Here is a 21796-nt window from a genome sequence, read left to right as displayed (position 1 = left end):
TGTGATACCCTGAGCAGAATACTCAGTTAAAATGAGCAAGGGACTTCCCTGGCAATCCAGTGGCTAAGACTCCCTGCTTCCAGTGTAGGGGGTGCATGGGTTCAATCCCTGGTAGGGGAATTAAGATCCCATATGCCACCTGATACGGCCACAAAAACACAAGGGAAAAACAAGCAAGACTTGTGGCCTGCAGAACTGCTAGGTAATAAGCCAGTGTGACTGCAGTCCCCTGGGTTTGTGGAACCCTGTTACACAGGATAGAAAGAAAACTAATGCAGAGCTTGTGGACAGCATTCAAAGGGCACAGGCAGTGCATGTTGATAAGTACACATTTAAGACAGTGGAAATATGCGAACATGATGAAGTTAAACAGCTGGCCAGAAACTCCGCTGCCGGCGGCCTAGGACATTCACAGGGTCAGCCTCTCTGTCTCTCCCGGGAGCCCTCCCTGCACCCACCCTGGGTAGGCTTCATGCCCTGCTCCCCACCCTCATAGCGCTTTGTCCTTCCTCCTGCCATGGCACGTGGTGTGCTCAGTGGTACAGGTTACTCCCTGCCCACGCCTCACCCACGTCTACCTCAGTGATTGTGCAGCAGCAGTGAGCAGAGCGCCTGGCGCTCAGGGGTATTTGGTCCGTGAATGAAAGTGAGACAGGGAGATGTCGATCTAAGAACACAGGGATTCAGAAGCCAGATTAGAAAGTGTAGGATGATGATTTCAGTGACTGTTGAGATATCAAAAATGTGGTTTTTTCAAGGGAGATCTCACTCTTGAGTGCAGGTCATTTAGAGTAAAATAGTGAGTACCAGAACTACTCATAGATAGTGAACGAAGACATGATTTGACTTCTCTAGGTGAAAATGTGAGGCATTCTGATTTTGGAAATCAGAATAAAAAGCAGGTTCTGGTGCCTCACATTACTCGCAGAAGTAAACATGCTGTGAGTTGGGCGAGAGAGAAATTGACATGGTCACACTTACTTTCCAGACTTGGGAAAGAAAGTCACATGTGGTCTTGTATGAAACCTGTGAATAGTCTCCTTGTTAATGTCACTACTCATATTTATAAAGCCTGTTATTGACTAAAAACATAAATGCAATGCTATTTCTTGCTTAATGGTGGAAAGGTGTGTTTTGTGAATATTTATAAGCATCCTATCCTATCAATCCTGAGATATGAAGTTTCTGTTCAGTTTCTGTTGTCTGTAGCTTCCCCTGTAGCTCAGTGGTAAAGAATCCACCTGCAGTGCAGGATTCCATCCCTGGGTTGGGAAGATCCTCTGCAGGAGGGCATGGCAACTCCCTCTAGTATTCTTGCCTGGAGAATCCCATGGACAGAAGATCCTGGCAGGCTTACAGTCCATAGGGTCGCAGAGAGTTGGATACGACTGAAGTGACTTAGCACACATGCATGCACAGATGAAGGGGACAGAAACAACTTCTACCAGAGAGTCCTTAGGTCTCACTGTGAAAGTTGTTTTAAACTCAAAATGATCATTTGTGCTCTTTCATTTATTGCCAAGGAGCTGACTAGTAGTATGTTCTTTGTGACTACGACACATCTTACCGGCAAATGGAAATAAACTTTCAGAGAATCTACCATTTTTTATGGAGACCGGAAGCTCCTGTGGGAGCATTTGTATGTGAGAAGGAGGGTGCAGGGCATGGTTATAATGGAGAGGAGTATGACCAGGATTCTCACTGCAGGAGCAGATGGGTGAGAGTGGTCTTCCTCTGCCCCTTTAGTCAGTGTCATCATAGACCTTCTTACATAAGAGCTCCCTGCAAGGAATAGAGGCAGACAGCAGCTCCTCACAGACAGTTAACGAAGACAGGATTTGACTTCTCTAGCTGAAAACGTGAGGCATATATGTGCCTGCTCAGTTGTGTCCGACTCTTTGTGGTCCCATGGACTGTAGCCCTCCAGGTTCCTCTGTCCATGGGATTTCCCGGGCAAGAATACTGGAGTAGGTTGCCATTTTCCATTCCAGGGAATCTTACTGACCCAGGAATTGAACCTGCGTCGTAAGGCGGATTGTTTACCATTGAGCCATCCGGAAATCCCCACTGTGGGTAAACTTTACCCTGAACCATTGGCAAAGTTTCAAATTTATAATTAATGATAACCTGAATATGCTGCATAAGGTTTTAAGTTTGTGTGAGACCACAAGTAGTTTCTTCAGTATTTTCTCAAGTTCTTAAGACACTTAATTCTCCCTCTTGACTTCCTCTTCATCTTAGAACCTGCAATTTCCTTTGTAGGAACAACTTCCTGCTGGGCTCCACTGTCTTCGGCCACTTCTGCCTTGGATGCCCTGCGTTTTCACCCAAGCCATAACTGCATTGCAACACCAGGCCGTTTCATCACCCTCTGAGTTGAGAAAGTCTAGCAGGAAATCACCAGTTGACTGTCTCCAGAACAAGCTTCGTGTTTCTTGGTTGCTGTGTCATGATAGGCAGTTATGAAGGGGATGCTTTGTAGAAAAAACTTGTTTTCTATGGTATATTTAAAGAGTCTTATCATCTGGGGAACAAAATACTTGTAGAAAGAGAAATATTTTCACCCTAGTCTGAAAAAGATCCTATTGTTAATGACTGTTTTCCTATGGTCACTTCAAGTCTGTTGCTTTCTATTAATCCCATCCTCTCTCACAGGACCTGATTTCACATTTCTCTCCTGAAGAGGTAGTTTCCTGGATGTAACAATAGGTCAGAGCAGAGGTGGTTACCCTCTCATAAGAGTAGTATCTGTAAGTTTGGTTGTGGTCTCCCAGAGGGTCTTTTTTGTGTGTGTGTGTTACCTAACATAGACAGAATCTGCTCTCCTCCCAAAGCAGAAGGAGCCTGTTCAGCTTCCTTCTCTACCAGCTGCAGAAGTGGTGCAAAATTAATTTCCCCATTGCTGCTGTTCAGATGGAACTGTTGTGCCTAGCACATAAGGGAAGGGTATATAGTGTAAAAAGTTGATTTCTGCTGTTGTTATTTAGAGATCAGATAAAGAGAAGTTTTCAGTGAGTGATGTGGTCAGAATCTACTTGTTTCATATTCTCACAGGAAATTTCTCTATACCAGTCTAAACTCTTGAAGCCGTGCATACAGAAACCAGGTTAGGCTTTTAAGCTCACAGTCTCAAAGGACGGACATGTACACACATAGCATATAGAAATTCAGTAATAGAAGTGGGTATACTGTGTAGTGTTGGCAAGAGAAAAGCCTTTGTGGGTTAGGAGGAGCTCTGTACTAGATACATGCTAAGCACAGTGTGGGAGTAGCCATGGGGTATCCTCAGCGGTGGATGTGTGGGTGTTCACTCATAATAGAAGGTTGGGGTAGAGAGGACTTTGGATTAACAAAGTCTTCAGCATTAAATAAGAATTTGCCTGATAGAAGAGAAAGAGGCAGGGCATTTCACGGGTTTCCAAGGTGGTGCTCATAGTAAAGAATCCACCTACCAATGCAAGAGATGTGAGAGACAAGGGTTTGATCCCTGGGTTGGGAAGATCCCCTGGAGGAGGAAGTGGCAATCCGTTCCAGTATTCTTGCCTGGAAAATTCCATGGATAAAGGAGCCTGGTGGGCTACAGTCCATAGCATCGAAAAGAGTCAGACATGATTGAGCATAACAACAAGAAAATGGCTCTAATTGGTTTATGGTCTCAAGTTGTTAGAAATTTCTTGTTTTGTTCTTTTGTGTTAGTTATCATTAAGGCAGCAAGTTGTGGAGATGAAGGAAGGAATTTATATACATTTGGGGCACTTACAGGTATGATTAAGAACCTCGCATGATAAACATGTTTGTTTGACCTCATTCAAAGTCATGTAGTCCTTGAATGCTTAAGGTTCACATCAGTGCTGGTCCAGTGGTCTCAGAAGCTTGGGTTAAATGTTCTTAAGGTCGGACCATTTCTATAAAAAAGCTCATTTCAAAACCTCTCAATGATTTTTCAGGGCTTTGATTTTGTTAGGCACGCTTTGCGATATTCATTGAGCAATGCTGAATCCAGTTATTGTCTAAATTAAATGTTTAGACTTTGACTGTAGGAACAAGTTGCAGGAGGTTATGTGAGGATTCCACAGGAACCGGACTGTTTGTTGCTGGATCTGAAGATGGGGCGGCCATGTGGAAAGTAATGTCGGCTAGGAGCAGCCCCCAGCTGATGGGCAGCAGGAACCTCAGTCCAGAGGCTGTGAGGAGCTCACTCTTCTAGAGCTGTGGGGACTGGGAAGAGGACCCTGTGCCCAAATGAGAAGCAGCCCGCCAGCACCTTGACTGACCTTTAGGGACTCTGTGTAGAGACTTTAGCCTGGACTCTCTTGCCCTGAATAAAGGCTTGAACACCAGAACTATGAGCTAATAAATGGATGTTGCCTTAAGCCTTTGACTTAGTGGTGATTTGTTATGAAGCAATAGAAAACCCAGGCTAGAGTTTCCCAGTGCCAGAGAGCCAGGAAGTTACCCCTGGCTTGCCTTTTCGTGACTTTTGGTATTAGTCTGAGTTCATAGAAGGTATCAGCAGATCCTAAGTTGATTTTTAAAATTTATGATTTAGGTCATTTGAGTTTTATTATAGCAACATTGAGTGATGAAGAAAGAATTTTGGTATTCTCCTTTGTTTACTTTGTGTTTTATTATGTTTTTAATATGTGGTTTTCTTTATCTAGGAAAGAAATTGAGGAAAATCATTTGTTCTGGAATGAGGTTGGCAAACTGTAGCTTGCGTGCTACATCACGCCCCTTACCTGTCTTTGCAAATAAAGTTTTATTGAAATGCAGCCATGCACACTGGTTTCTGCTGTCTCTTATGGTGCTCATGCTGCAGTGACACAGTTCAGTATCTGTGAAGGATACTGTGTGGCCCTCAAAGCCTAAAGTACTTACCATCTGGTCCTTTACCAAAAAAACCCAAAAAACAAAACTGCCATCCTGTGTTCTAGATGGTGATCTGATTTAAAACCGTATTTATCTAACTATAAATAGTTTCTATGAATGGAGATTGATATTTCTCTGAGTCATGTAACATATGTTATTAGAAGAGCTGTATCTGATTACCAGGATTGTATAGACTAGTTTCTACCTCTTATTCTACTCAAATGATGGAAAGTATATTAAAATTATGAACTCTGTGTGTCTGGAGTCCCTAAGACCCTCTCCAGATTTAGCGATTTGTCAGGAGGAATCATTGAACTTGCAAGTCATTATACTTGAGGCTGTGATTTATTACAACAAATGATACTAAGCACAGTCCACAGGGGAAGGTGTGTCAGAAGTTGGGTGACCAGGCACAAGCTTCAAAGAGTCCTCGCCTAGGGCAGAGAACACATTCATCTCGACCTGCAGCAGCTCTTGCAGACTGTAGTAAGCTCACTGGTTCCACGGAGTTTTGGTTGTCCCCTTAACAGTGCCTGGGCAGTGACCAAACCCAGTTCCAGAAGGAAAGCAGATGCTTACCATGAATCACATTATTTGCACAGACCACCTGGACAGAACAGTACAGTGTGGCCAAGGTACTAAGTGCGCAATATGTTTCTATCAGTTTGAATATTCCAAGAGGTCAGTTCTCTAGTGCTAGTCAAGAGGCAGTGAGTAAAGCAACCCTTCTGAGCACACATGGTTGGTTCAGCTCGTGCGTTAATGCTCCTGAGCACTCCATAGTACGTGTTCAGAAACATACACAGAATTTTTGCTGGTTGTAAATGTTCTGCTGTACAGTCTTTATGTATGTAGTTTCAGGTACATATAGAATGTTCTTCTAGTCACAACTGTATTTCAAGTATGTTCTTTTAGTGAATTATTTTTAGTCAGCATTATCTTTATTTTTCAAGTAAGAAAATCTGCATTGCTTCATGTATCAAGCCCAACATAACTTTACAGAATCATGGGTCTTTAAAACTTCACAAATATAAACATTGTTTTGTTTGAATTTATAGTTTAAATTGGAGAGGGCAGTGGCAACCCACTCCAGTACTCTTGCCTGGAAAATCCCGTGGACGGAGGAGGCTGGTGGGCTGCAGTCCATGGGGTCACTAGGAGTCGGACGTGACTGAAGCGACTTAGCAGCAGTAGCAGCATAGTTTAAATCAAGTATCTTCTTAAGGGTGGACTACTTTGCTGTTTCTGGCTTTTATAGAGCCTGAAACAGCCTGGTACTTCTTTTCATAGTTCATGTTCCTGCATGAATGTTAAAGAGTAATCATTTTCAGAGTTGACTTACCTGCATGATATTGTTTTGGCTCATTGTAGCCAATGAAATTCTTAACTATATTAAACATTATCTTTTAGTTATTGAAATAATGATGAAATGAACTTTATAAAACATTACACCTTTTAAATACCTTAATATAAACTGCTTGCTGTATCACCTTTATCAACCCTCATGTTATGGAAAAATATACAGGACAGATTTCTTCTATGGACAGAATTCTTTTAAGTTTTGCCTTCCTGTACCTCTGTAACTATCAGAGTTAAATATGTATACAAATGTGTGTATGTGTGTGTGTATATATATATAAAAGTTTTCCTCTATTCCTTCGCCTGGCATTGTTTTCTAGACAGAGGCTGATACAGTGTGTTTAGGATTCTGTGTGGATAGTGGGGATTCCTGAGATTATTCCCTTATCTTGTGTGACTGCACAACTATGTTTAAGTCATTTTCTCTATTTCAGTTTACCTAATTTGTCCTCTTTCATCTCAAAGGAATTTTGAGAGGATTATTTTGATGAGGTTTGATTATTTTGAAGAAGCATCTGTTTGTATATAAGATACGGTCAGGTGCTACCTGCCTGAAGTCCAGCTGGGACCCTTTCAGCTAACCTGGGGTCTGGAGCGAGGCCTGGGTCCTCTGAAATACTTGCTCTTAGATTCGCTTTACAGTGAGTGTTTTGGCTTCACTCGGTTATAAGCAAGTAGCCAGATAGAGGTGTCTAAAGAGCAGAGTATATATTTTTTAGTCTTCCTGTCCAGCACTGAGCCTTGCTATTTCCTGGTTTCAAACCCAGAGCAAGCAAGGAGCCTGTGACTTTGATAGTCAGAAATGCAGCAGGGGCGGACTTGAGCATCCCAGGTTTGAGGCCCACCAGCAGTCTTGCAAATGGTGGGAAAGGAAGCCTATCTGGTATGTGCAGAACTGCACACCTCAACATCCTAAGTAATGTTTCTGTATGAGAACAGCTGTCAAGAAAATGTTAAACTACATTCAGTCTACGATATTTAAACAGACAGAAGTAGAAGTTACGGAAAACTACAGCCCTCCCTTAGAGATCACAGATGGAAGGACGTAGCAAAGGCTCCTGAGAAAGCTCAGCATTTAATTTCGTTCATCCACGTTTACTCACACTGCCTTGACTGTGGAGCCCCCTCTGCCTTCATCTTCATGCCTGTTAACGCCTCCTGGCGCCGTGCTTGGAGATGCTCCCTAGGCCTGTGAGGCTGTGTCCTGGCCTTTCACTGGGTTGCCTTTGTTTACCACCTTGTTCCTTAGGGCACTTCCCAGGCTTGTTTCCTTGGAAGCCTTCTGCCTTCTCCAGACTCCTCCCTCCATTCTGACTTTCCACCCCCACCCCATTCGGCACTGTGTAGGATTTTATTTTGCTTTAGTTTAGTTCTTTTAAATTGAAGTGTGGTTGCTGTACAGTATTATATAGTTACAGGTATACAATGTAGTGATTCAGAATTTTAAATGTTATACTCCATTTATAGTTATAAAATATTGACCATGTTCCCCATGTTGTACTATATACCCTTGTAGCTTTGGTTGCTTGCTTAGTTTGTTGTGTCCAGCTCTTTGCGACCTCAGGGACTGTAGCCCACCAGGCTCCTCTGTCCATGGAGTTTCCCAGGCAAGAATATTGGAGTGGGTTGCCATTCCCTCCTGCAGGGGTTCTTGCCAACACAGGGATAGAACCTGCCTTTCTTGTGCCTGTTGCCTTGCATGCGGATATTTTACCCACTGAGCCATAGGGGAACGCCCATGGTCTTATTTTATACCTAATAGTTTGTGTACGATTTTAATTCTTTGCCTGAAAAAAAGCAAAGTCTGGCTCATAACCAGCAACAGCCTGTGTCTTGCCTCTGATTCTGTTTGCAAATGAATAGATTAATTTTTTGAGTGTGCAGTCATTTTGCCTTTCTGTTAGTTTTGAGGCTCCAGTTTTGAGCGTGCTCTGAGTTGGATGTTCCTTAGCCTCCAGCTGACCAGGGAAAGGTATGCCACCCCTGCCTATCTGCCAGAAGACCGCACTGCAGAAAGACAGGCTGTGTTTTTCCCTGAAAATGTCTGAAACAGAGGGAGAGGTAGCCAGGTTGTGTCACAGACTGCGCCTGAACTCCATTCGAGCCCCGTCTTCCTGGGAGGAGGCGTGCTTTCCCTTCCTGACCTGTAGTCACTCTCGGGGCCGGGGGATCCTGGTTCTGGGTGGATCTCCGCTGCGAGGCCCTGCTGGCCCCTGGCCATCAGGCACTTTTGTGCTCTCGGCTGCTGCTCAGTGAACTTTGACCCACAGCTTCCTTTTTGAGTGCCACAGTCGCTGTCTTGCTGTCTCTAATGATGAGCCTCTCCCCTGCTGATCGTTGTTTTCCCCTTGGGCTCCTCAGAGCAGGCACTTTGGTTGTAAAGATGAGGTGGAACGGTGCTTCTGTGAACCCACAGAACGTTGGTAGGACTTGAGTTCTGTTGTTCTCATCGGGCTGGAATTTGAGGTTGGAAACATTTTGTTTGGGGAAGGCAAGCCAAGTGGTTTACAGAGGTGTAACTCTGGGTGTAGCTTGTTAAACCTGTTTACCTCAGAAAAAAATTTTTTTTTTCTTGAATGTGTGAAAAAATCTGTCGCTTTTGTTTTCCCTCTCACTAGCTGGCAGTGATTTTCATGGATAAAGTTTCAGTCACAAAAAGCACGCAAGTAAACAGTGAAAGTGTATCACTTGTGATTACTTTAAGGCTGTATTATCTAGAATTATGTTGCTTTTACTGAGTTTTAATCCCAATAGAAAATAAAATTCTGTTAGGATCTGGAAGTCTGATACATTCCTGGTCTTGATGGTTTTTCTGTCCTTTTCTACACATCCAGTGTTGTTCTTGATAGAGAACAGCCCACGTTAATGAAGGAGTGAGTGTGTATATGTGTGTGTGTATGTGTGTGTATGATGATTCCACCAGAATTTAAAGACCATAGAGATTAGGATTCTGGTATCGGCTCCCCCCATCACCACCACTAGATCCATTGTACCCAGAATGATTTCTGATGCACAGCAGCATTCAGCTGATTTGTTAAAGGAGTGAATTCCATTTTAGAGTTTTGAGTGGAAATGGAAGTGTCTGATAACTAAACTTGTTGGTTTTTCAGCTGCCAGGATTCCTCATTCCCATTAATTTTTAAGAGCTGTATTGGTTTTGGTGGTTTCACTCATCACAGCTGCCAGGGCATATCTTCTTTAGCATTTTAGCTGTTGCCTGCACCTTTTAACCTATGTAAACACATTTAGTCGGAGAAGGCAATGGCACCCCACTCCAGTACTCTTGCCTGGAAAATCCCATGGGCAGAGGAGCCTGGTAGGCTGCAGTCTACGGGGTCGCTCAGAGTCGGACACGACTGAGGGACTTCACTTTCACTTTTCACTTTCATGCATTGGAGAAGGAAATGGCAACCCACTCCAGTGTTCTTGCCTGGAGAATCCCAGGGACGGGGGAGCCTGGTGGGATGCTGTCTGTGGGGTCGCACAGAGTTGGACACGACTGAAGTGACTTAGCAGCAGCAGCAGCAGCAAACACGTTTAGTGGTTGTTATTAGATTTAAAAGCTCCTAAACAGGCAGAACCTTATACTTCTCTTCTTATGTCCTTAAAATTCCCGTGACTGTTGTCATTTGTAGTGTGCGTTGGAGAAAGGGAGGCTGAATCAGGATAAACGTGAACTTGGCGTGGCCTGGGCCTCGCTGATCTCCCCGGGCAGGTCTGGGCCAGCCAGTAATTGGGTGGGAGCCTCAGAGAGCAGAAACCAGTGCTTCGAGACACAGGCCTGCCGGTTAGGGTGCAGCCGACAGCTGCCCCCACAGCAGGGCCCCGGCCGCACAGGGTGCTTCACTGACCCTGCTGGGCTGAGACCAGAGCGTGAGGCTTTTGTTTTTGCATAAAATACAGTAAAGTGAGCTGTTTTTGTCCTGTAATCGGTTATCTCAAGAAGTGATTTTAGTTTAGTTACCTTTCGTTTGTTTTGCCAGCTGGGTAAGTAATTTAGCTTACAAAGGTGTCATTTAGAATGGAAGAGGTCATCATTTGTTACTGATATTCCACTGTTGCTGTTGGTGCAACCTATCTATACATTTTAGAATTGAAAGCTATAATTTCTGAAAGTTAGAGAGTGTTGTTTCATCTGGCTGATTGGTTTCACTTGTTTTACGGCAGCGTGTCTTAGTCTTGCAGGTAGACGCTTGACTTCCTGACTTTGTTAGTGGACGCTGTTTCTATCCAGGAGGACCCTGCACATGTAGACATGGATTTAGATTGAGATTTGATGTGGGAACTAGGATGCTTAAGTTCAGGGCTAGTTCTTTAATTATGAGACTCTTTCCTGAACATTTCATGCAGAAATTAGTGGATAGGATTACAGGAGGTCACTTCAGCTTAAAGAATATCAGATGAATTACATGGAATATTGTGTGAATTAATTTTTTAAATTAAAATTTTGTGATACTTATTTAAAAATCTATTTTAAATAAAACGTGTTGAATATCCACCTATTTGGAGAATTGAAGAATTTTTTTATTCCTGATTTTTCCAGTGATTATAGCTCACATAAGTGTGTGTGCATGCTTCCCATTTTTTCCTTGCTCTCCTCATCACCCAGGTAACTGGCAGATTTTAAGGGAGAGAGAGTGGAGTCTTTTTTATCATCTTAGGTGCACAGTATTATAGATTATCAAAGTAAGATGGAGTCGTTGTGATTCCTATGATATAGTCTGTAGGAGGTTGGTTGTTTATGGTGAGGCTGAAGTAATAAATGCACCTGGACTCGGTTCACGGAGCCCAGAAATCAGAGTGCTGCAGCCAGCTTCTCCTCACTCATGTCCACCATGAGGAGTCTTATGGGTTGGTGTCATTGGTGTCTTGAATCATTTCTTCTCCAGTGGCATCTTTGTCAAGGAGCTGAATTTCCAGTCTCCTGCTAGGTGGTTCTGTGTGTCTGTGCTCATCCTGTGATCATTTAAAACTCCATGTGTTCCAAAGAACAGCTTCTCTTTCCATTCTTTGCTCTTGAATGTGTCCTCTATTTCAGTCAAGACAGCACCACTGTCTTGACTGAAATTTGGCCTTTTGTAGTGTGTTACTTGAACCGACTATCTGCAGTATTTTCATTAGTGCTATTTGGTTACCAAACAGCTTTAGAATAATAATTATTTATTACTTATTAAAGTAGTGGGCTGTGAATGCATTTACACTTGCCAGTGTGCTGAATTTCCACACATTAAAATGCTATAGTAACTTAAGTTGCTGGACTTACCAGGTGACTCAGTGGTAAAGAATCCACCTGCTGATGTAGGAGATGCAAGAGACACGTGTTCGATCCCTGGGTTGGGAAAATCCCCTGGAGAAGGAAATGGCCACCTACACCAGTATTCTTGCCTGGGAAATCCCATTGACAGAGGAGCCTGGTGGGCTACAGACTGTGGGGTCGCAAAGAGTCAGATGTGATTTAGCAACTAAACAACAACAAACTTAATTTGCTAGAGCATGTCTTCAGTGGGTTTGGGAATGGAAAGAAATCTGAAGGCATGGACCTTATCACTGACCCAGAGCAGTCCCTGGTACCAAGAAGCCACACGGAAAGTATGTGAGTGAATTTGCCATCAAATTTAGAACCTACTTCCCACTGCTGATGGCTTGCTTGATTTGTCTTTATGTGAGAGGACGTTTGTGCTCTCTACACCCCCGAGTCTGTCGGTTACATTGTTATCTCTTGCCTCCCAGTGTGAACTCCACACTTTACTTTGTCAAGACTTGTCCCTGTATCTCGAATATCCCTGGTCCTTCCCTGCCTCATGTGCTTTCTTTCGTCTTTTCTCATCTTTCAAATGCTAAGAATTCTTCGGTCCCTTCAGACCCAGTGTAGGTTTTGTCTCTTCCAGCGCATCTGCTGGTTTCTGATCAGCCAGAAACAGGGGCTCTATTCTGTGCTCATTTGGAACATCTCATGTGAGCCCTGCTTACACTATCTCCTTTATTTGATTTCAGGTTCGTTATGGAACTGTGTCTCATTAAATTTTGTTTCTTGTATAACACCTTACACATAGTATATCCTTAATAAGGCTGCTATTTCTTTAATGGAACACTTTCTGTACTTTGAGATATTTAGCAGATAGTTAATTTTTAGTTGCAAGTAACAAAAAGCAAATATAGTTGAAGAGGAGTAAAGGTCTTAGAACCATGCTAGTATATCCTGAGATTGCTCAGGATATATTATTTCTGTAACTGGACTATAGACCTGAAGAAAGTAATTATATGTGAAAGTTTTCGGAGGGCTCCATTTGGTCAGCTTTCACAAGGAACCTGCTGGAAGTCGGTCTCTCCATCTCCCTGTGTCTCTCGTCTTTTGCTCTGGCAGCCTAAGCAGACTCGTCCAGAGGTTGGTGCTGAGAAGTGTGGTGCTGCTATAGCAAATACCTTAAAGTGCAGAAGTGGCTTCAGAATTGGATGTGGGGAAAGGCTGGGAGAGTTTCGAGGTACAGAGACGCAAAAACAGACGGGTGTGAAGGGACTGCTAAAGGTGATTCTGGTGAGATCTGAGAAAGAAGTGATACTATTTTTTATATATTTGGTTAAATAACGTCATTATATTAATTTCATCTGCTTCTTTTTATTTCTTAATGTGGCTACTAGAAAGTTTTAAATTATATATCTTTTATTGGGCAGCACTGAAATAGAGCTACATGTATGAACATGAATAAATATTTAAAAAAAAGATAATGTTGATGGAAAAAATAGGTCATTCAGAGCTGTGTTCAGAGGATACCATTTAAAAATTTTATATAAAGTTTGAAAGCTCACAAAATAATACACTATAGTATTTGTATGTGTGGTAAAGAATAAAGAGAGAATAATATTCTTTTATAAGAATACAAAGAGGATGTTGATGAAATGCCAAATTCAGGAGGGAGTTACCTCTAGAGTGGAGGAAAACTAGAACATGAAGAGAGATGCAGGAATTTTCAACTGCCTTTAAAAAAAAAAATTGAAGAAAAATTTGTATTATGTTAATATTTGATGAAGAGTGATTAGGTAATGAGCACAGGTATTTTTTATTTCTTACACTTTTCCATGTGCTTAAATCATTTCATAATAAGTAGTCATTATCCCTCATTCTTAAAATGCTTCTGGAAGAATTTTTCCATTTAACTAAGGAATGACAGAGCCAGCGAAGTGACTTGTGCAACTTCGAAACAGTAAAACAGGGGACCTGTGATTCAAAACCAAGTCTTTTTTTGTTCCAAAACTCATGGCCCTCCGTTCTCATTAATCAGCTTCTACAGTAAAGATAAAAGTCACCTGGAGCTTCTGAACCTGCAGACTCCCTTGAGCGGTCTTTGCTTCCTTCCTTCTCCTCCTGTCCCATGCACTTGCACCTCTGCATGCATATACAGGGACACACGGTGCCTGTGCCCTCATGCACTCAGCATGCTTTGTGAAAGAATGTGAGTTTCTTACTGTCAGGCTGGGGCTAAGACAGCCGGGGTCTCGTGAGCAGCCATTTCTCCCTGTGTCCATGTGAGGAGAAATCCTCCACACTCATCAGGATTTCAGCCTTTGGGGAGCAGTTTTAAAGGAAAATGTGCTGAAGTGCTGCTGCTTGCCGTCTTTTACCAAAGATGTTTGTTATGGCTTTTGTTTCCTCTTAAAAATTGGATGTGCCTACATGAAGAATACATGGTTTCTTTTGCTGGCTAAGGCATTGTTCGTGTTTGATAGGCTGCTGAAGACGTTATTTGTTGTATTCCTCATTGTCATTTACAGAGATCCTCTTAGGGATCAAGATAAAAACTTAAAAAAGAAAATAAATATAAAATTTAATACATTTATTAAATGCTTAAAACCTCAGTTGGCAAAGAATCTGTCTGCAGTGCAGGAGACCCGAGTTCAATTCCTGGGTCGGGAAGATCCCCTGGAGAAGGAAATGGCAACCCACTCCAGTATTCTTGCCTGGAGAACCCCAAGGTCAGAGGATCCTGGTGGTCAACAATCCATGGGGTTACAAGAGTCGGACTCGACTTAGCAACTAAATGACAACGAAGTGCTTAATGTGTTAGATGTTATTATGTCTCCAAATTGAAGATGAAGAAACAGACATAGGAAAGTTAAAAATTGCTTAAGATAACCTGCGATTGAGGGCAGGGCTGAGTTTGAGATAATGTTGGGTTCGTATCTGTGCAATTTTTTCCTTCTCAAATGAGTTCACTTTTCTGTCTCTTCTCACCCGAATACAGCTTAAATGTTGATGATATTCCCAAAGTTCCAGTCTGGAGCTTCTCTTCTGTTACATGATTTCTGTGGACCGTTTTTCCCTTGAGCCCTCATACTTGAGTGCACAGTTTCTGTCACTATGGTTCCTGCACTTGGATCTCCATGTCGAATCTCTTTGTTTAAGCTCCAGGCCTGTGAAGCTGTGGCTGCCTCTTGGTCATTGTTACCTCAGCTATTTCATAGGCATTGCAATATTAACATACCAAAACCAAATTCAGTATTGGAAACAATCCTGTTCCAGATATATTTCCGGAATTCCCTTTCTTGATAAATGGACCTCTCTTGTTGCCCAGACCAGGTGCTTGGGGTCTCCTTTCACTCTGCCTTCACTTTCATTTCTGACATCTGGGAATCCTCAAGTATTGTTACATTTTCTTTGTTATTTTCTTTCCAGTCTGCTTCTGTCTCCTCCTGCCACCTCTCACATCTTCATCTCTTGCTTTGATTATGGAGGAGACTTCTTGCTAGCTGCTGCCTCTTCCTTTCCATAGTAGAGTCTGTTCTTCAGAATGTTGTCTGGGTGATCTCTCCACACCAGCATGCGCCTTGGCTTGCCCCTGGTAAAACTGCCCATGGCTCGCAAGGGCCTCAGAGTGCAGCAGCATGCCCTGCTGTGGTCTGCTTGGCCTGCGACGCCCCTCTCCTCTGCTTCTTGTAGATTACCCTGGTGTACTCTGTTCTTTCTGGCCTCCTATTTGTGGTCGTGCTATTCCAGTCCGCACATGCACTTCCTTCTCTCTCTGCCTAATAACCTGCAGTTCGCATTCAACTTTAGGAGGCAAGTCCTGATTCTAGTGGCATCTGTTTCCTTCTTCCCCTCTCCCTGTGCCCCAGCTGGCTTCGTTCTCTTACCTGTTCCTGTGCAGCCTGCACAACACTTCTGTTGCAGTACTTCCACCAGTTTGTTCTGTGACTATTTCATTTTGACCTCCCCATCTCCACAAAGCACTTCTATCCCTTTCAGTTTTTCATGTGAGTCCCTGGCACAGGCCACGTGTAGCTGGTTATTTGTTGACTTTTTTCTAGGACAGTGGTTCTCAATCGGGGGATGCCTGGAGAGTTTTGACAGTCATGCCTGGAGGGGCAGTGCTCATACTGCTAGTGGGTAGTGGCCAGGATGCCTCTAACAACCCTGGTGTGCACAGGACAGCCCCCACATTATCCGGGGTGAAATGGCAGCGGTGCTGACGCTGAGCTGCTCTGCTCTAGCAGGAAGTGCACAACTTTCAAGTACTGAAGGAAAAGACATGCCATAGCAAAAACATGAAATTAAATCGGGAGTTCTCAAGTAATATCCGAAAATTTCATTTTGAGAAACTTAGTTTTCAGTGTCTGCTACTGTGGTTGTTTTGTGGCCTGTTCTTAATATTTACTCGGAAGTTGTGTCTGGCAGGGCAGGGTCAGGGGGAACAGGTGCTCCTGACAAGCAGTGTGTAGTAACTGAATACTTCAGTAACACAGTAAAGTGGGCACACAGTTGAGCCTGTGGAGAGAATTGTGGGATGAAGCTCTTCTTTTGACAGTTTTTTCATTTACTTTTTCATATTTTACATGGCACCTGGTAACAGGTGACTACCCAAACTTTTGAGATGTGGGAATAGGTGAGGTCCTTTTTAAGCTCTTAAAAAGATTTTAACGATAAGATTCTCTAAAGGCCAAATGTGATAAATCTTTTGTCTTGTAGATTAAAATTTTGCCTTGTAGATTTTGTGTAGATTAAAATTGTAATCTAACCTACACACACACACACACACCCCGCAGTGCGCATGTGCACACACATACCCGCAAGTGATAACCTCATTCTCGTGTGTCCATGTGCCTGCCCCAGTGCCAGTGACACAGCGCAAGCTGACCATCAATAGGAAGCGCTCCTTGTGAGGGTCCCTGTAGCTGCAGTATGAATCGATGGGGTACAGAACCCATTTAACTAAATGTACAGTTTACATTTAATGAGTTAAAAATTTAGTGTAATATTAAATTAGGAGCAGCTACTGATATACTAGAAAATTAGAATGTTGAAGGATAAATTGTTGCTGACATTAAAACAATGAGAGTGACTTGCAAAATCAAGTAATAGGAAAATATCTACCATATTTAAACGTTTTAGCATGTTTCTGGGCAAAGACAGAAAACATTACAGAAGAATGTTTTGATTCTTTTCTCCAGGATTTGCAGTTTATTTACTTATTTATTTATTGGCTGTACTGGGTTTTCGGAGAAGGCAATGGCACCCCTCTCCAGTACTCTTGCCTGGAAAATCCCATGGATAGAGGAGCCTGGAAGGCTGCAGTCCATGGGGTCGCTAAGAGTTGGACACGACTGAGCGACTTCGCTTTCACTTTTCACTTTCATGCATTGGAGAAGGAAATGGCAACCCACTCCAGTGTTCTTGCCTGGAGAATCCCAGGGACGGGGCAGCCTGGTGGCTGCCGTCTATGGGATCACACAGAGTCAGACATGACTGAAGTGACTTAGCATAGCATAGCGTAGCATAGCATACTGGGTTTTCAGTGCTGTGTGAGCTTTTCTCTAGTTGCAGCAGGGGAGTCTGCTTTCTAGTTGAGATTCTTGGGCTTCTCACTGCGGTGGCTTCTGTTCAGAGCATGGGCTCTAGGGTGTGTGGCCTTAAGTTGTTGCAGCTTCCAGGCTGTAGAGCACAGGCTCAGTAGTTGTGGTCCATGACTTAGTTGCTCTGAGGCATGTGGGATCTTCCTGGACCAGGGATCAACCCATGTCTCCTGCACTGGAAGGTGGATTCGTTACTACTAAGCCACCAGGGAAGCCCTAGTTTTGGCTCTTGATGTGAAGTCCTGTTTTATAATCTGGTGTTCAGAACAAAAAATCTTATTTTGTACTTCAGAAATTTGAGTAGAAGGAAGTATAAGAAATGTTAGGAAAAAGACTCTGACTCATTCTAACATAGTTCCTGTTTTGTTTTGTTTTTTTAATTCCAAAGGTAAATATTTATTATGCTCTCAAGCATATTATTATTATATTATAGTTATATTATATTACATAACAGTTCTATCTACCATGCCATGATATTTCCCTCAATTATCAAGATAGCACAAAAACACAAATTAATAGAACATTGTGAAAAACAAGACATTAAAAGGGGAAAAAGGGCATAGGACTAGTTTCCTTTTTTTTTGATGTGCGATGAAAAGAGGATTTTATTTTATTGCCTTTATTTTTTAATTAATTAATATATTTTAATTGGAGGATAATTACTTTATAGTATTGTGATGGTTTTTGCCATACAATCACATGAGTCAGTCACAGGTATACATGTGTCCTCCCCAATCCTGAACCCATCTCCTTCCCCACCCCATCCCTCTGGGTTGTCCCAGAGTACCGGTTTTGGGTGCCCTGCTTCATGCATCAAACTTTCACTAGCCATCTATTTTACATATGGTAATACATATATTTCGATGCTATTCTCTCAAATCATCCCACCCTCGCTTTCTCCCGCTGAGTCCAAAAGTCTGTTCTTTACATCTGTGTCTCCTTTGCTGCCCTGAATATATGATCATCAGTACCATCTTTCTAAATTCCATATATATACATTAATATACATTATTTGTCTTTCTGTTTCTGACTTAAGTCAGTCTGTATATTAGGCTCTAGGTTCATGTACCTCATCAGAACTGACTCAAATGCATTCCTTTTTATAGCTGAGTAATATTCCATTGTGTATATGTATCACAGCTTCCTTATCCATCTATCTGCTGATGAACATCTAGGTTGCTTCCATGTCCTGGCTATTGTACAGTGCTGCAGTGAACATTGGGGTACATGTGTCTCTCTCAGTTCTGGTTTCCTCGGGGTGTATGCCCAGCAGTGGGATTGGTGGGTCATATGGCAGTTCTATTTCCAGTTTTTTTAAGGAATCTCCACACTGTTCTCCATAGTGTCTATACCAGTTTGCCTTCCACCCAACAGTGTAAGAGGTTTCCCTTTTCTCCACACCCTCTCCAGCATTTACTGTTTGTAGATTTTTGATCATGGCCATTCTGACCAGCATGAGGTGATACCTCACTGTGGTTTTGATTTGCATTTCTCTAATAATGAGTGATATTGAGCATCTTTTCATGGGTTTATTAGCCATCTGTGTGTCTTCTTTAGAGAAACGTCTGTTTTGGTCTTTTGCCCACTTTTTGATTGGGTTGTTCCATTTTTCTGGTATTGAGCTGCATGAGCTACTTGTATATTTTGGAGATTAATTCTTTTTCAGTTGTTTCATTTGCTATTATTTTCTCCCATTCTGAGAGTTGTCATTTCACCTTACTTATAGTTGCCTTTGTTGTGTAAAAGCTTTTAAATTTAATTAGGTCCCATTTGTTTATTTTTGTTTTTATTCCTGTTACTCTGGGAGGTGGATCATGGAGGATCTTGCTGTGATTTATGTTCGAGAGTGTTCTGCCTGTTTTCCTCTTAGAGTTTTATAGTTTCTGGTCTTAGATTTAGGTCTTTAATCCATTTTGAGTTTATTTTTGTCTGTGATATTATGAAGTGTTCTAGTTTCATTTTTTTACATGTAGTTGACTGGTTTTTCCCAGCCCCACGTGTTGAAGAGACTGTGTTTTCTCCATTGTGTATTTTTGCCTTCTTTTTCAAAGATAAAGTGTCCATAGGTGCATGGATTTATCTCTGAATTTCCTATTTTGTTCCAGTGATCTATATTTCTGTCTTTGTGCCAGAACCATACTATCGTGATGACTGTAGCTGTGTAGTATAGCCTAAAGTCAGGAAGATTGATTCCACCAGTTCCATTCCTCTTTCTCAATATTACTTTGGCTATTTAGGGTCTTTTGTATTTCCATAAAAATTCTGAAATTATTTGTTCTAGTTATGTGAAAAATACCATTGGTAGTTTGATAGGGATTGCATTGAATCTATAGATTGCTTTAGGTAGTATACTTATTTTTACTATATTGATTCTTCCAATTGAAGAACACGGTATATTTTTCCATCTATTTGTGTCATCTTTGATTTATTTCATCAGTGTTTTATTCTGTATACTTGGTCTTTTGTTTCTCTAGGTAAATTTATTCTTGAGTATTTTATTCTTTTCATTGCAATAGTGAATGGGATTGTTTCCTTAATTTCTCTTTCTGAGTTATCATTGTTAGTATATAAGAATGCAGGCAATTTCTGTGTATTAATTTTATTAGAAGTTTCAAACTGGCCTCTGGGAAATATTTCATTGGAATTATATGGGAAAACTCAATTTTTCATCTTTATCCTTAGAGACTTCTTTGGTCAATTAAGTGAGTTACATCTGAAGAGGCAGTTTTAAAGAAAATTTGAGTTTTAACAACTAGTAAATTACTATTATGCCCCACATTAAAATTCAGAATCAAAAGATTACTTTTTTCCCAGTAGGTGTTAAATGACTAATGGCATTCAGGTTCTTGCTATTAGTTCAGTTTTTGAGACTGACAAATGTGTGGCACATTTCTTTTAGTTTATTGAAGGAAGACTGAAATGTTTGTATTGGATTTGGTGGATTCTGTGAGACAGTGTCTGGCTTACAATTGGTTTAATCTCTTCTTTGGGTATATGGCTTGCTTAGTTTGGATTTTGTATCAAGAAAGAAATTTAAGATACAGATATTATGTCTGCAAAGTTATTTCAATGAATATAATCATAGGGGAGTAGAATAATAGGCATGGCATAAATATGGATTTGAATAAACAATTCTCCAAAGTTAATCGCATTTCTCTTAATTTTTTTTGTTTTCAGACAAATCGTACAGAGATTTTAGAGTATTCATCAGATAGTGAAGAAGATGACGGCTCTGAGAACGTTTTGCTCATTGATTCAGAATCCTCTCACAAATACCACATGGATTTTGGATCAGATGGAAGACAGGGTACAGAGAGACGAAAAAACCTGCGGGTAGAATCTACGGAGACCATTTTGCAGACACCCAAGAAACAGACAAAACTTCCCAAGACTCCAGAGACCATTTTGCAGACACCCAAGAAACAGACAAAACTTCCCAAGACTCCAGAAAGTTCAGCAAAGAGGAAGAAGCTTTTAAGGTTAAATACTTTATAAAACAGTTTTTCTTTTTCTTAAAAAAATCAAATACCTAAAATGTTAATTTAAAAATATCTATTTATATGGGATAGATATTTATAAAATAAAAATATCTATTTATGTGAGAAGGAAGATTTATAGAATAGAATTGTAATTCTGATGAGCAGTTATAGAGTCCTAATTTCTAGAGATGACTTATGGATTTGTTCATCTAAGTTGAACATCCGCTGTTTCAGTCATAACCAGCTTATGTAACTGTTTTCCTTGATGGGGATTGGTTGTTTGGGTTTATCAAATTTTATTTAGTAATCATGTTCCAAGTGCTATCTTAGACAGTTAATAAAAGTAAATGACTGTTCTTGTTTTTGAGTGAGTTATATCTAAAGGGGGAAATAGAAATAAAGAGTATTGAGATTGCTTTTGTGATTGTAGTTGGCGAGAGCAAGGATTCACAGGCCTGATACTGGCTGGTGTGTGTGTGAAGAACCACAGAAGCTAGGCTACAGAGGGCCAGCAGAATGTGTGCAGGAGCACAGTAGAGCGTGTAATGCACTAATGAAGAACACTGCGGGTGTGTACTTCACAGAGGGCAAGTACAGCACACCCCAAGGAGAGCCCAGTGATGGTGTTAGTGTTGGGTCAGTGGGGGAGGAGGCAAGGAGCTTGAGTTCTGGAGAGCAGTGTCGCCTCTGCTCGAAGCTGCAGTTCAAAGCAGGAGAGGGGCGGGGACCTTAGGGCACACGTTTGATCAGGCTTGATTGGGATCCAGTGTCTATGGCAAAACCAATACAGTATTGTAAAGTTAAAAATAAAATGTATATAAAAGAGATCCCAGAGGAAAAACGTGAGATGAGTTAGAAAATAATAGAGAAGACCCAGTGGAGACAGAGAGGTTAGGAATAATCGCTGTCCATGTCCAGGGATGGAAATGGGAGAAGGAGACCTGTTTTGAATAAAGGAGCAGAGGGGAGACGAGAAGGATGTGACTGATCCAGTGCGATGGATAGAGTCTGGTGATCTGTCGATGCCTGTTCACTGTTGTTGTTGTTTTTGACATAAAGTAAGATAGAATGCCTCATGCCCAGAGTGAAGAAGTTATTAAATACCCTTAAATGAGAATGATGTCGTAGTCTATTGAGAAAACAGGAAAGGAATCTTATTAAAGGGATTCAAATGTCCTTTGCTCATGACTGAAGCAACTCCAGCAATATGCAAATAGTTGATTTCTTCTTGTGATTTCTAAGTG

At 41.6% G+C, this 21796-nt stretch overlaps 1 protein-coding gene across 2 annotated transcripts in view; it reads left to right on the top strand.

The window, feature by feature from the left end:
• Positions 1 to 21796, top strand: part of SPIDR (scaffold protein involved in DNA repair) — a 280562-nt gene that overhangs the window by 79700 nt on the left and 179066 nt on the right. For both annotated transcript variants that reach the window (XM_055545940.1, XM_055545939.1), the window contains exon 6: positions 20251 to 20552. In XM_055545940.1, coding sequence (XP_055401915.1) covers positions 20251 to 20552 — 302 coding nt within the window. The remainder of the gene's footprint in view (positions 1 to 20250; positions 20553 to 21796) is intronic.

The sequence above is a fragment of the Bubalus kerabau genome, chromosome 14 (genome assembly GCF_029407905.1).
Source record: "Bubalus kerabau isolate K-KA32 ecotype Philippines breed swamp buffalo chromosome 14, PCC_UOA_SB_1v2, whole genome shotgun sequence".
NCBI classification, from domain to species: domain Eukaryota; kingdom Metazoa; phylum Chordata; class Mammalia; order Artiodactyla; family Bovidae; genus Bubalus; species Bubalus kerabau.
The sequence above is the reverse complement of the archived record's forward strand: the minus strand, read 5'-3'. Positions and strand labels throughout refer to the sequence as shown.